The 16,139-nt window shown below is 35.4% G+C and overlaps 2 protein-coding genes and 1 pseudogene across 2 annotated transcripts; all 3 read right to left on the reverse strand.

Annotated features, from left to right (window-relative positions):
- Window positions 1–1,264: 1,264 nt before the first annotated feature.
- Window positions 1,265–2,590, reverse strand: LOC117129895 (annotated as a pseudogene).
- Window positions 2,591–6,581: 3,991 nt separating this feature from the next.
- On the reverse strand, window positions 6,582–7,896 carry LOC117129894 (vacuolar-processing enzyme delta-isozyme-like). The gene is made up of 4 exons (XM_033283107.1): window positions 7,505–7,896; window positions 7,359–7,400; window positions 7,070–7,276; window positions 6,582–6,986 (listed from the first exon to the last, which is right to left on the reverse strand). Exons 1-4 carry the CDS (start codon window positions 7,793–7,795, stop codon window positions 6,849–6,851), a joined length of 678 nt encoding a protein of 225 aa, XP_033138998.1. The 5' UTR covers window positions 7,796–7,896; the 3' UTR covers window positions 6,582–6,848.
- A 2,567-nt stretch (window positions 7,897–10,463) lies between these two features.
- LOC117129888 (vacuolar-processing enzyme delta-isozyme-like) lies at window positions 10,464–12,889 on the reverse strand (the record flags this gene model as incomplete). Its single annotated transcript, XM_033283101.1, has 4 exons — window positions 10,464–12,332; window positions 12,416–12,622; window positions 12,705–12,746; window positions 12,851–12,889. Coding segments are annotated over 4 exons (426 nt in total), but the record flags the coding sequence as incomplete, so codon positions are not given.
- Window positions 12,890–16,139: the final 3,250 nt, after the last annotated feature.

The following is a 16,139-nucleotide window of genomic DNA, read 5'->3' on the forward strand; positions in this document are numbered from 1 at the left end:
TTTCGCAGAACCAAGATCACGTAGTTTGAAAGCTACTGTCAACACATTTTTAAACTTAGTCACAGCCAAATCATCATTCCCCACAATGAGAATATCATCAACATAGACAAGAACAGCCAAGAAGACGTGGTCGACATATCTGATGAAGAGGGAATGATCAGAATGCGTTTGAGTAAACCATCACCGAGAATTACACTAGACAGCTTCTGATTCCACTGACGGGAAGCTTGCTTAAGACCATATAGAGACTTATGAAGCTTACACACCGAGTTGGGAGGACACTTCTTGCCAGTGATTTCTTCATAACCTTCAGGGAGACGCATGTATATTTCTTCATCAAGGTCACCGTTGAGGAAGGCATTGTTGATATCCAACTGCGAAATGGACCAATTTTTAGCTGCGGCAACACTCAGAAGAAGACGTAGAGTGCCAACCTTAGCAACAGGCGAGAGTATCCAAGTAGTCTAAGCCCTCCAACTGTGGTAGCCCTTTGCAATACCATATTACATACGAGCTCCAGCGAGGAAGAGAGAGTTTGTTACGATCGAAAGAAATGTATTGTATTCTCTTATCTGTATTTTACACCGTATACATGTATTTATACTCCTTTCTATACCGGTTTACTTAACATACCACCGGTTCAATCACTATAAACTCTAATAAAAACTTTTCAGAATCTTTGAAAATTTTATTGCAAAAATTAATTAATTCAATTATAATTATCATAAAATATAATTAGAGACTAAAATTAATTTAGCTTTGATTGATAAGCAAAAACTAAAATTATATAAAATTAATTATATTAACGATAAATAATTTTAATTTTTTAATTCAAATATAAATAAAATATTATACTTAAATTATGTAGAATGATAAATGACAATCACAAAATTTATCAAATGACCGATGAGATATATTATTATTTATTTTGCAAAACATTTTAATAACAATATGGGTGGATAAAACCATATAATAGTAAAATAACATAATCATTCTTAATTTAATCCATTAAAAATGAAAAAAAAAACACTCAATGGAAGTACTGATCAAATTCTAGCTTCGACTGAACATTCTCTGCAAAAATGAATGTTACGTAACATTTATGGCAACAAAAAATTTAAACTTCAGGGTTTATCCTTTGGGTTTTTGGTCTGCAGCAAAAGTCGTAACCGATATTTTGGGACTGGCGGTTTGTCCCGTTCACCAGTATATATGAGGATTTAATCAGCTGCTCCGGTTCAAGGTTGTAGAACTGTAAACCGTAAAGCATAACACGTGAATACGAGATGTTGACTCGAGTGCCGCCGAGCCTTATCCGATCACTTACTCATTCTCCAATTTAAGACCAAGACTTTCGCGTGAATTCTTGAAACTAGAATTGGTACGAGGTTATTATACTATGAATCCAATTTAAGACCAAGACTTTCGCGTTATCAAGTAAAATAGGCATCAACCATCTCCACACAATCAAATGTTATGCAATAACTTTCATATTTATAAGGCGATCACAATATTATTTTTTGCATATAATTTAATGGGCACAAGCTTCTTCAATAGCTGCAACACTTTTCTTCACATCCACTCCCATATTGCAGATATTGGCAAGTGCTCCTGCATACTTCATATCGTATTCCATCTTTGCTCCACATTGATTCTTGAAACTTTTAACCTGTGATGTTTTATTCAGTATATATTTGTTTTAAGGGTCTTTAAGTGGAACACAAGTAACAATAATTGATAAGGGGTTGTTACCAGAGTCTTGTAGCAGTCCCAATCATTACAACAGGTTGTCCTGTTGTTCTTGTGGAAGTTAAGAGATCTAAGACATCGGTTTTTTTGAGTGAAAGTCTAAGAATCTCTATAATGTTCTGATCGATTTGTTTCCTGTGATTTATTTCCTCAAGCAGATTCTTCTGAGCTTCTTGTCTTTGAGGTGACCCCACAGGAGCGTTTTGAATCTGAGAGATAAATATATAGTGAAACATCAAAAACAGACACATCTTTCGTTTATGTTTCAATCTTGAAAGATTAGGACTTCACCTTCGTCTCGAGATATAACAGAGGGATATCTCGCGCATCGACCTGCGAAAGCAAAGAAACAATAGATTTAGTTCATATAATCTCCCTGGGACCACTTTCTTTCCTTCTTATGGTTAGAACTTCTTATACACGAAAAATCAATAGACCTTATCCCCGTAGTTTTCGTGTTCAGCACCATCATCAGCGCTAGATTCTGTATCAAATAGTTGGGTTTTGCGAGATTCTGCTGAGAAAAGAAGCAGAGCATAAAGAAAAACAAGAACTTGTAAATGACCAAGAAAAGACATTGTCGTAATAAGACTTCTAAAGAACTGTTTTTTTTTTCTCTTGCGGTTGATGTTCTTGAATACTGTAGTATATAACTCGTTATATAGAAAATTTCTTTGAGTCGTTTGCGTATTAAAGTTTGAGTCTGTGGATGCAAAAAGTAACTCATAATATTAAACCCACAAAAAGTAACTCATAATGTTAACTGCTGATGTCAACGTAGTATTTAAATTTGCGTATTAATGTTATTGCTTTTGTTTGCTAGCTTCTTTTTTGAGATAATTGGATAAATAGGATATATATATATATATATAATTGATTTGTATGATGGCAACTTTTTTCCTATAAATCAATGAGGGAGTTCTTCCTTGTCTGACGAAGTTGCTGCTCTTTTAGACCATCTGTTAGACCATCTCCATTAGTGCCTAAATTTCAAGGAGACAAAGTTGCTTACAATGAGTTCAATGGAGCTTCATTTAGTGGCACGGTTTTCATGGCTTTTTTGACCGATGCATCGATTGATGTCTTGCTTTAAGTGTACTAAGATTAGGAAAAGTCGTTCTTATGGTGGTCTAATGGGTAACTCTTTTGGCAACCCTGGAAGGGTTTTGCCTCAAAACAGATCTTCTTTTGACAACATTGGTGTTTTGATTGTCTACATGATCATAATCTTATATATTAAAACAGAAGTCATAACCTTGGTTCATGTGTGATTTTTTTTAAAATGGACCTAATAGACATATTCCTAAAAAGTCATGTTACATTTAATCTCTAAGCTTATCATTTAAATTTTAGGCATACCAAAATTTTTTAATAGGCTATGAATAATTGGATTTAAACAATAGATGATTCATTTGATTTATAGATAGTATAAATTGAATAGATATAATTTAATGTTGTAATATTATACCTCCATATGTTAATTATTTGTCGATGTTAACTTTTAAAATTATAAAGATTTTTTTTAATAACAAAATTATATTATCTAACAACGATTAATCTTTACTACCTTAAACCAATGAAAAAAATTTTAAACTATATAGTTTATTTTAAAAATTAAACAAAAATTAAATGTTTAATTATTTACTCGATAATATAAATCTATGAAGCGAAAAGTTTAATTTTTAAGAAACTTTCTAAATTTGTGAAATGTTACAATATCTTTGAATATGACAATAAAACAATATTTTACTAATGTGTATATATAGTTACGATTTTAACAATGAAATAATAATCCGAAAATATATATATAGAAGAAGATACAAATACATGTGAAAGTTTGAAACAATCTATTCAATGAAAAAATACACCGTAAACTTATTATGTTTTAAAAATTGATAGACACATATATATTATAATATATACCAATTTTAAATTAAAAATAAAATATTTATATAAAAATAAATGAAAACAAAAACCCGCGCGGTTGGCGGATCGAGATCTAGTTGGTATTTAAAATCATATTCTAGTCTAATAAATAATCTGCTGCTACTTTGTTGAAGCTTACTCTTCTCTGGTTGTTGTTGAAGGTAATGTGTTGGCTGAAAAAAAGAAGAAGATGTGACTCACCATTACGGTGTTCTTGAAGGATGGTTCAGTCAGCATTGGTGGAAACACAGAGAGCTGTTAGAGCAATCTTATTGGTGAGATACTCACTAAGTATGTCAATAATATAAACTTATCTTAAACTAAAATAAATCTATATAAATTTTTTAACATATGGAATCTTAATATAATTTTTTTAGTTTTAGTACTATTACATTAATTAAAAACTTAATATACTATTATATTAAACTTCAATCATTTCAATTTAAACTATGAATAATGAATCTTGTTAGATAGATATTTTATTTTAAGATTTATAAAAATATATAAAAATATTTTTAATATCATATAAAGTATAAAGAGTAGGTGATTTTATTTTATTGACAAAAAATTTGGTCAATTATAAAATGACCTGTGTCATTTGCCAAGGGTTCTCATGAGGTTCTAATAAGATGGGTGCAGAGGAACAGTTGTTAAGCTTTTGATTTAAATTTAAAATTTTCATTTATTTTAGTTACATTTTAAGTCTTAGATATTTTTAGTATATTTTCATTGGAGCTGCTTTTATTCTTCTCATTACAACTGTCACGGGCGAGGACATGGAGATGGACCTTGCAATGCAAGCTGATTACTCGTTGCAAAGAAGAGTTTCTCAGATTTTTGGTTGCAAATGTTGCTAGTAGATGTTTTAAGATCCATTTTTCATTTGATCAATAGCTTACTGAACAATTAAAACAAAGTCACACACTCTTATGATATTTTAAGAATAACTATAACGTATTGAAATCGTAATCGTAATCGTAATTGTTGTGATCTACATAAGGTTTTTATACGATATATCTTGATTTTTAGCCGATAATTTCTTCACAAGGAAATTCAGATGCACAAAGAGAGACAGAGAAACAGTGGATCGTAAGATGAGTACACATGGTTGTTATATAATTCAAGCAAATTTTTTTTTTTTTTTGTAACTGAATTCAGGCAAACTTTTGCTTGGAGAAACAGAGAAGCAACATATATAAAAGATCTTGCGTCCTTTGATTGATTAATTGTTCGAAGAATGTTGCCTAATATTATTGTTCGAAGCCTGCTGACTCTATATTATTTTAAGCCGTGTGACATATACAGTACCAAGAATCTTGTGTCCTGGTGGTTAAAGTAGCAATATCTATGATATAGTAAATACATATAAAATCCATTCGGGTTAAAGAATGTCTTCTTTCTAGTCTTTTTGTTTTTTGTAAGAATATCTAGCCTTTTCATTTTTGTGGAAATATAACAAGTGTGGAGTATGCAGACCTTATTGTTTCAAGTGGAGAAGAACAGCTTTTGTCATATCTCCAGGTAAAGACCCACTAAACACACAATTATAGTTTAAATATAAAAGAAAGAAAAAAATTCAGATTATGATTTAGATATTAAAAAAAAGCATTTCAGATTATTTATGACTGTGGACATTCTGCAAAATTTGAGCTTTATTGTTTATGCTTTGGTTTTCTTGGTGTGCAGCAAGTCGTAACCGGTATTTGGAGGTTGGCGGTTTAGAATATCATCAACATAGACAAGAACAGCCAAGAAGACGTGGTCGACATATCTGATGAAGAGGGAATGATCAGAATGCGTTTGAGTAAACCCATCACCGAGAATTACACTAGACAGCTTCTGATTCCACTGACGGGAAGCTTGCTTAAGACCATATAGAGACTTATGAAGCTTACACACCGAGTTGGGAGGACACTTCTTGCCAGTGATTTCTTCATAACCTTCAGGGAGACGCATGTAAATTTCTTCATCAAGGTCACCGTTGAGGAAGGCATTGTTGATATCCAACTGCGAAATGGACCAATTTTTAGCTGCGGCAACACTCAGAAGAAGACATAGAGTGCCAATCTTAGCAACAGGCGAGAATGTATCCAAGTAGTCTAAGCCCTCCAACTGTGTGTAGCCCTTTGCAATACCATATTACAATACGAGCTCCAGTGAGGAAGAGAGAGTTTGTTACGATCGAAAGAAAATGTATTGTATTCTCTTATCTGTATTTTACACCGTATACATGTATTTATACTCCTTTCTATACCGGTTTACTTAACATACCACCGGTTCAATCACTATAAACTCTAATAAAAACTTTTCAGAATCTTTGAAAATTTTATTGCAGAAAATTAATTAATTCAATTATAATTATCATAAAATATAATTAGAGACTAAAATTAATTTAGCTTTGATTGATAAGCAAAAACTAAAATTATATAAAATTAATTATATTAACGATAATAATAATTTAATTTTTTTAATTCAAATATAAAATAAAATATTATACTTAAATTATGTAGAATGATAAATGACAATCACAAAATTTATCAAATGACCGATGAGATATATTATTATTTATTTTGCAAAACATTTTAATAACAATATGGGTGGATAAAACCATATAATAGTAAAATAACATAATCATTCTTAATTTAATCCATTAAAAATGAAAAAAAAACACTCAATGGAAGTACTGATCAAATTCTAGCTTCGACTGAACATTCTCTGCAAAAATGAATGTTACGTAACATTTATGGCAACAAAAAATTTAAACTTCAGGGTTTATCCTTTGGGTTTTTTGGTCTGCAGCAAAAGTCGTAACCGATATTTTGGGACTGGCGGTTTGTCCCGTTCACCAGTATATATGAGGATTTAATCAGCTGCTCCGGTTCAAGGTTGTAGAACTGTAAACCGTAAAGCATAACACGTGAATACGAGATGTTGACTCGAGTGCCGCCGAGCCTTATCCGATCACTTACTCATTCTCCAATTTAAGACCAAGACTTTCGCGTGAATTCTTGAAACTAGAATTGGTACGAGGTTATTATACTATGAATCCAATTTAAGACCAAGACTTTCGCGTTATCAAGTAAAATAGGCATCAACCATCTCCACACAATCAAATGTTATGCAATAACTTTCATATTTATAAGGCGATCACAATATTATTTTTTGCATATAATTTAATGGGCACAAGCTTCTTCAATAGCTGCAACACTTTTCTTCACATCCACTCCCATATTGCAGATATTGGCAAGTGCTCCTGCATACTTCATATCGTATTCCATCTTTGCTCCACATTGATTCTTGAAACTTTTAACCTGTGATGTTTTATTCAGTATATATTTGTTTTAAGGGTCTTTAAGTGGAACACAAGTAACAATAATTGATAAGGGGTTGTTACCAGAGTCTTGTAGCAGTCCCAATCATCTACAACAGGTTGTCCTGTTGTTCTTGTGGAAGTTAAGAGATCTAAGACATCGGTTTTTTTGAGTGAAAGTCTAAGAATCTCTATAATGTTCTGATCGATTTGTTTCCTGTGATTTATTTCCTCAAGCAGATTCTTCTGAGCTTCTTGTCTTTGAGGTGACCCCACAGGAGCGTTTTGAATCTGAGAGATAAATATATAGTGAAACATCAAAAACAGACACATCTTTCGTTTATGTTTCAATCTTGAAAGATTAGGACTTCACCTTCGTCTCGAGATATAACAGAGGGATATCTCGCGCATCGACCTGCGAAAGCAAAGAAACAATAGATTTAGTTCATATAATCTCCCTGGGACCACTTTCTTTCCTTCTTATGGTTAGAACTTCTTATACACGAAAAATCAATAGACCTTATCCCCGTAGTTTTCGTGTTCAGCACCATCATCAGCGCTAGATTCTGTATCAAATAGTTGGGTTTTGCGAGATTCTGCTGAGAAAAGAAGCAGAGCATAAAGAAAAACAAGAACTTGTAAATGACCAAGAAAAGACATTGTCGTAATAAGACTTCTAAAGAACTGTTTTTTTTTTCTCTTGCGGTTGATGTTCTTGAATACCGTAGTATATAACTCGTTTATATAGAAAATTTCTTTGAGTCGTTTGCGTATTAAAGTTTGAGTCTGTGGATGCAAAAAGTAACTCATAATATTAAACCCACAAAAAGTAACTCATAATGTTAACTGCTGATATCAACGTAGTATTTAAATTTGCGTATTAATGTTATTGCTTTTGTTTGCTAGCTTCTTTTTTGAGATAATTGGATAATAGGATATATATATATATATATATATATATATATATATATATATATATTGATTTGTATGATGGCAACTTTTTTCCTATAAATCAATGAGGAGTTCTTCCTTGTCTGACGAAGTTGCTGCTCTTTTAGACCATCTGTTAGACCATCTCCATTAGTGCCTAAATTTCAAGGAGACAAAGTTGCTTACAATGAGTTCAATGGAGCTTCATTTAGTGGCACGGTTTTCATGGCTTTTTTGACCGATGCATCGATTGATGTCTTGCTTTAAGTGTACTAAGATTAGGAAAAGTCGTTCTTATGGTGGTCTAATGGGTAACTCTTTTGGCAACCCTGGAAGGGTTTTGCCTCAAAACAGATCTTCTTTTTGATAACATTGGTGTTTTGATTGTCTACATGATCATAATCTTATATATTAAAACAGAAGTCATAACCTTGGTTCATGTGTGATTTTTTTTTAAAATGGACCTAATAGACATATTCCTAAAAAGTCATGTTACATTTAATCTCTAAGCTTATCATTTAAATTTTAGGCATACCAAAATTTTTTAATAGGCTATGAATAATTGGATTTAAACAATAGATGATTCATTTGATTTATAGATAGTATAAATTGAATAGATATAATTTAATGTTGTAATATTATACCTCCATATGTTAATTATTTGTCGATGTTAACTTTTAAAATTATAAAGATTTTTTTTAATAACAAAATTATATTATCTAACAACGATTAATCTTTACTACCTTAAACCAATGAAAACAAATTTTAAACTATATAGTTTATTTTAAAAATTAAACAAAAATTAAATGTTTAATTATTTACTCGATAATATAAATCTATGAAGCGAAAAGTTTAATTTTTAAGAAACTTTCTAAATTTGTGAAATGTTACAATATCTTTGAATATGACAATAAAACAATATTTAACTAATGTGTATATATAGTTACGATTTTAACAATGAAATAATAATCCGAAAATATATATATAGAAGAAGATACAAATACATGTGAAAGTTTGAAACAATCTATTCAATGAAAAAATACACCGTAAACTTATTATGTTTTAAAAATTGATAGACACATATATATTATAATATATACCAATTTTAAATTAAAAATAAAATATTTATATAAAAATAAATGAAAACAAAAACCCGCGCGGTTGGGCGGATCGAGATCTAGTTGGTATTTAAAATCATATTCTAGTCTAATAAATAATCTGCTGCTACTTTGTTGAAGCTTACTCTTCTCTGGTTGTTGTTGAAGGTAATGTGTTGGCTGAAAAAAAGAAGAAGATGTGACTCACCATTACGGTGTTCTTGAAGGATGGTTCAGTCAGCATTGGTGGAACACAAGAGCTGTTAGAGCAATCTTATTGGTGAGATACTCACTAAGTATGTCAATAATATAAACTTATCTTAAACTAAAATAAATCTATATAATTTTTTTAACATATGGAATCTTAATATAATTTTTTTTAGTTTTAGTACTATTACATTAATTAAAAACTTAATATACTATTATATTAAACTTCAATCATTTCAATTTAAACTATGAATAATGAATCTTGTTAGATAGATATTTTATTTTAAGATTTATAAAAATATATAAAAATATTTTTAATATCATATAAAGTATAAAGAGTAGGTGATTTTATTTTATTGACAAAAAATTGGTCAATTATAAAATGACCTGTGTCATTTGCCAAGGGTTCTCATGAGGTTCTAATAAGATGGGTGCAGAGGAACAGTTGTTAAGCTTTTGATTTAAATTTAAAATTTTCATTTATTTTAGTTACATTTTAAGTCTTAGATATTTTTAGTATATTTTCATTGGAGCTGCTTTTATTCTTCTCATTACAACTGTCACGGGCGAGGACATGGAGATGGACCTTGCAATGCAAGCTGATTACTCGTTGCAAAGAAGAGTTTCTCAGATTTTTGGTTGCAAATGTTGCTAGTAGATGTTTTAAGATCCATTTTTCATTTGATCAATAGCTTACTGAACAATTAAAACAAAGTCACACACTCTTATGATATTTTAAGAATAACTATAACGTATTGAAATCGTAATCGTAATCGTAATTGTTGTGATCTACATAAGGTTTTTATACGATATATCTTGATTTTTAGCCGATAATTTCTTCACAAGGAAATTCAGATGCACAAAGAGAGACAGAGAAACAGTGGATCGTAAGATGAGTACACATGGTTGTTATATAATTCAAGCAAATTTTTTTTTTTTTTTGTAACTGAATTCAGGCAAACTTTTGCTTGGAGAAACAGAGAAGCAACATATATAAAAGATCTTGCGTCCTTTGATTGATTAATTGTTCGAAGAATGTTGCCTAATATTATTGTTCGAAGCCTGCTGACTCTATATTATTTTAAGCCGTGTGACATATACAGTACCAAGAATCTTGTGTCCTGGTGGTTAAAGTAGCAATATCTATGATATAGTAAATACATATAAAATCCATTCGGGTTAAAGAATGTCTTCTTTCTAGTCTTTTTGTTTTTTTGTAAGAATATCTAGCCTTTTCATTTTTGTGGAAATATAACAAGTGTGGAGTATGCAGACCTTATTGTTTCAAGTGGAGAAGAACAGCTTTTGTCATATCTCCAGGTAAAGACCCACTAAACACACAATTATAGTTTAAATATAAAAGAAAGAAAAAAAATTCAGATTATGATTTAGATATTAAAAAAAAGCATTTCAGATTATTTATGACTGTGGACATTCTGCAAAATTTGAGCTTTATTGTTTATGCTTTGGTTTTCTTGGTGTGCAGCAAGTCGTAACCGGTATTTGAAGGTTGGCGGTTTAGAATATCATCAACATAGACAAGAACAGCCAAGAAGACGTGGTCGACATATCTGATGAAGAGGGAATGATCAGAATGCGTTTGAGTAAACCCATCACCGAGAATTACACTAGACAGCTTCTGATTCCACTGACGGGAAGCTTGCTTAAGACCATATAGAGACTTATGAAGCTTACACACCGAGTTGGGAGGACACTTCTTGCCAGTGATTTCTTCATAACCTTCAGGGAGACGCATGTAAATTTCTTCATCAAGGTCACCGTTGAAGAAGGCATTGTTGATATCCAACTGCGAAATGGACCAATTTTTAGCTGCGGCAACACTCAGAAGAAGACATAGAGTGCCAATCTTAGCAACAGGCGAGAATGTATCCAAGTAGTCTAAGCCCTCCAACTGTGTGTAGCCCTTTGCAATACCATATTACAATACGAGCTCCAGTGAGGAAGAGAGAGTTTGTTACGATCGAAAGAAAATGTATTGTATTCTCTTATCTGTATTTTACACCGTATACATGTATTTATACTCCTTTCTATACCGGTTTACTTAACATACCACCAGTTCAATCACTATAAACTCTAATAAAAACTTTTCAGAATCTTTGAAAATTTTATTGCAGAAAATTAATTAATTCAATTATAATTATCATAAAATATAATTAGAGACTAAAATTAATTTAGCTTTAATTGATAAGCAAAAACTAAAATTATATAAAATTAATTATATTAACGATAATAATAATTTATTTTTTTAATTCAAATATAAAATAAAATATTATACTTAAATTATGTAGAATGATAAATGACAATCACAAAATTTATCAAATGACCGATGAGATATATTATTATTTATTTTGCAAAACATTTTAATTACAATATGGGTTGATAAAACCATATAATAGTAAAATAACATAATCATTCTTAATTTAATCCATTAAAAATGAAAAAAAAAAAACACTCAATGGAAGTACTGATCAAATTCTAGCTTCGACTGAACATTCTCTGCAAAAATGAATGTTACGTAACATTTATGGCAACAAAAAATTTAAACTTCAGGGTTTATCCTTTGGGTTTTTTGGTCTGCAGCAAAAGTCGTAACCGATATTTTGGGACTGGCGGTTTGTCCCGTTCACCAGTATATATGAGGATTTAATCAGCTGCTCCGGTTCAAGGTTGTAGAACTGTAAACCGTAAAGCATAACACGTGAATACGAGATGTTGACTCGAGTGCCGCCGAGCCTTATCCGATCACTTACTCATTCTCCAATTTAAGACCAAGACTTTCGCGTGAATTCTTGAAACTAGAATTGGTACGAGGTTATTATACTATGAATCCAATTTAAGACCAAGACTTTCGCGTTATCAAGTAAAATAGGCATCAACCATCTCCACACAATCAAATGTTATGCAATAACTTTCATATTTATAAGGCGATCACAATATTATTTTTTGCATATAATTTAATGGGCACAAGCTTCTTCAATAGCTGCAACACTTTTCTTCACATCCACTCCCATATTGCAGATATTGGCAAGTGCTCCTGCATACTTCATATCGTATTCCATCTTTGCTCCACATTGATTCTTGAAACTTTTAACCTGTGATGTTTTATTCAGTATATATTTGTTTTAAGGGTCTTTAAGTGGAACACAAGTAACAATAATTGATAAGGGGTTGTTACCAGAGTCTTGTAGCAGTCCCAATCATCTACAACAGGTTGTCCTGTTGTTCTTGTGGAAGTTAAGAGATCTAAGACATCGGTTTTTTTGAGTGAAAGTCTAAGAATCTCTATAATGTTCTGATCGATTTGTTTCCTGTGATTTATTTCCTCAAGCAGATTCTTCTGAGCTTCTTGTCTTTGAGGTGACCCCACAGGAGCGTTTTGAATCTGAGAGATAAATATATAGTGAAACATCAAAAACAGACACATCTTTCGTTTATGTTTCAATCTTGAAAGATTAGGACTTCACCTTCGTCTCGAGATATAACAGAGGGATATCTCGCGCATCGACCTGCGAAAGCAAAGAAACAATAGATTTAGTTCATATAATCTCCCTGGGACCACTTTCTTTCCTTCTTATGGTTAGAACTTCTTATACACGAAAAATCAATAGACCTTATCCCCGTAGTTTTCGTGTTCAGTGTTGGGGTCAAAATCGGTCACGACGGAATCAATGTCTGAAAGTCCGTAAAAATCAGCATAACCGTTTTTACGAAAAGTAATCTTCGTAAAGATATCTTTACGAACAGCCTTGCAGTAAAATATCGTCCAAATCTCAATCGAACCACTAAATACCGATTGTCCGAAGGCAACGGACATGTATCCAAATCGGCCGCGGACAAGCTCGAGTATGGAAATCAGACCGCGGACAAGCCAAGCTCGATCGATACGCGGCAACCAAGCATGCACACAGCTCGGTCGCTACGTAGCGACCGAGCTCGAGCCAAGCTCGGTCGCTACGTAGCGACCGAGCATCTGTCTCGCTCGGTCGCTACGTAGCGACCGAGCCCGAGCCAAGCTCGGTCGCTACGTAGCGACCGAGCGATCGTCCCGCCCGGTCGCTACGTAGCGACCGAGCTCGAGCCAAAGCTCGGTCGCTACGTAGCGACCGAGCGATCGTCCCGCTCGGTCGCTACGTAGCGACCGAGCTCGAGCCAAAGCTCGGTCGCTACGTAGCGACCGAGCGATCGTCCCGCTCGGTCGCTACGTAGCGACCGAGCTCAGCCAAGCTCGGTCGCTACGTAGCGACCGAGCGATCGTCCCGCTCGGTCGCTACGTAGCGACCGAGCTCGAGCCAAAGCTCGGTCGCTACGTAGCGACCGAGCTCGAGCCAAAGCTCGGTCGCTACGTAGCGACCGAGCGATCGTCCCGCTCGGTCGCTACGTAGCGACCGAGCTCAGCCAAGCTCGGTCGCTACGTAGCGACCGAGCGCTCGTCCCGCTCGGTCGCTACGAAGCGACCGGGCTCGAGCCAAAGTTCGGTCGCTGTGTAGCGATTGAACCTTTCCGAACGTCAATACGACACCAGTTCTTGCATTCTCGTCAAAACCTTCGAATGCTATCTCCCGTAAGACCGTAGCAAGCTCAGTCCATGTTTCCCGCCATTCTAATTCATCGATCAAACTTCGCGGATTAGAAACCGCGGAAAACTCGTAGTAAACGTGTCGAGTCGGAAGACGGCCCAAAGGGACCTAAAACACGACTCGAGGCCCATCCTACGATTTTCCTAATCAAAAGCCCGTAAACCACAGCCTGGTTTACGCTTGGTCCACAAGGAAGGATAAATGTCAAGTTTCCGCGGATAAATACGGAAGTTTTGAAGATAATTGTGAAGATCGGGAAAAATGGAATATCTCCATTTTTATGCTATGACGGCTTAAGGGCAGAAGAGTAAAAGCGTAAACCGACCTTGGAGCTAGTATATAAGGAGTCCTAGGCGAGGAGCAAGAGAGGGAACTTTTTAGATTCGGAATTCTCTGCACTTAGAAACTTTAGGCTTATTCTCGACAAGTTCGGTTTCTATGACTGGCACTCAATTACTAGAAGAACTCGCCCAGGCAGTTCGATCTCTTGTCCAGCTCTATCAATTGAACTACGTTCGGCTTGATCCTCGAAAGGGGTACGTAGGCAGCCTTTAACAAGGTTCAGTCCGAAATCAATCTAAGCCTTTTAGATATCTTTTTCGTCCTTTGTTATCGAGCTGCGACTCAACTAGGATTAGGGTTTTATGTTGCTAGAACTAGGTAACTCGCTGACGGCCCCTGCAGCCAAAGCCTTTGTATTCTCTTGTAATGATCGCAACGCTCTTACGCGGACTCGAAATAAGATCTACTATTTTCTCTAAACTCGTTTGTTATCTTTTCATGATTTCTGCATATATTCGATCACTTGTCGTTGGCTCTCGCAGAGATCCGGGACCTCTGGGAAATTAGGGTTTTCCTAGTTTCCTTATTTAAACGGAAATCGACAGTGCGAATTTCGGTTCCCACAGTTTGGCGCTAGAAGGAGGGGGGGTTACGGATTACTCTTACTCATGGCCACAAAACGCTTGATCGAAACGATGTTTGGATATATGAAAGACAAACTCGCAGCACTGACTGCTCCTATGGCCAACGCTTACGCAAACGCCGTAGTTTTCAACAAAATCGAAAACTTAGTCGCGACCTTCCGCCACAGGAAGAGCACTAAAACAAGCTCGCGATTCCTCCCTGTAAACAAGAAGGGAAACGATAAATCTTATCAAAACCCCGTAAACAAATCTCGATGCATAAGGGTTTTACCAAAACACGTTTTCCGAAAACATTTCGGAAGGATAAAACTTGTTCTCCCAAAAAAACCGCTGAAAAACCCCTACGTTAATCGCGGAAAAAGGAAACACAATAAAACGATTACACAGCTCGGTCGCTACGTAGCGACCGAGCACACACGCTGCTCGGTCGCTACGTAGCGACCGAGCACGCACACGCTCGGTCGCTACGTAGCGACCGAGCACGCACGCTGCTCGGTCGCTACGTAGAGACCGAGCACACACGCTGCTCGGTCGCTACGTAGCGACCGAGCACGACACGCTGCTCGGTCGCTACGTAGCGACCGAGCACGCACACTGCTCGGTCGCTACGTAGCGACCGAGCACGCACACGCTGCTCGGTCGCTAGCGACCGAGCACACACACTGCTCGGTCGCTACGTAGTGACCGAGCTCAAGCCAACTCTCCACTCGCTACATAGCGACCTGTAAGGCCTCAGAAAGGTCCTCCTTTGGGTTCTCTTTTGAATCCTCGTCGAAACGCTTTTCGTTTCGTCTCAATCGGAGTTTCCGTTGAGATTTTACGACGAACACAAGTGGGACTCTTCTCGGCTTGCTTCCACTCGCTACGTAGCGACCTGTCAGACTGTCAGTCGCTACGTAGCGACCTGTAAGGCCTCAGAAAGGTCCTTCTTTGGGTTCTCTTTTGAATCCTCGTCGAAACGCTTTTCGTTTCGTCTCAATCGGAGTTTCCGTTGAGATTTTATGACGAACACAAGTGGGACTCTTCTCGGCTTACTTCCACTCGCTACGTAGCGACCTGTCAGACTGTCAGTCGCTACGTAGCGACCTGTAAGGCCTCAGAAAGGTCCTTCTTTGGGTTCTCTTTTGAATCCTCGTCGAAACGCTTTTTGTTTCGTCTCAATCAGAGTTTCCGTTGAGATTTTACGATGAAAACAAGTGGGACTCGTCTCGGCTTGCTTCCACTCGCTACGTAGCGACCTGTCAGACTGTCAGTCGCTACGTAGCGACCTGTAAGGCCTCAGAAAGGTCCTTCTTTGGGTTCTCTTTTGAATCCTCGTCGAAACGCTTTTCGTTTCGTCTCAATCGGAGTTTCCGTTGAGATTTTACGATGAAAACAAGTGGGACTCGTCTCGGCT

This window comes from Brassica rapa, unplaced genomic scaffold (assembly GCF_000309985.2).
Source record: "Brassica rapa cultivar Chiifu-401-42 unplaced genomic scaffold, CAAS_Brap_v3.01 Scaffold0230, whole genome shotgun sequence".
Taxonomy (NCBI): Eukaryota; Viridiplantae; Streptophyta; class Magnoliopsida; order Brassicales; family Brassicaceae; genus Brassica; species Brassica rapa.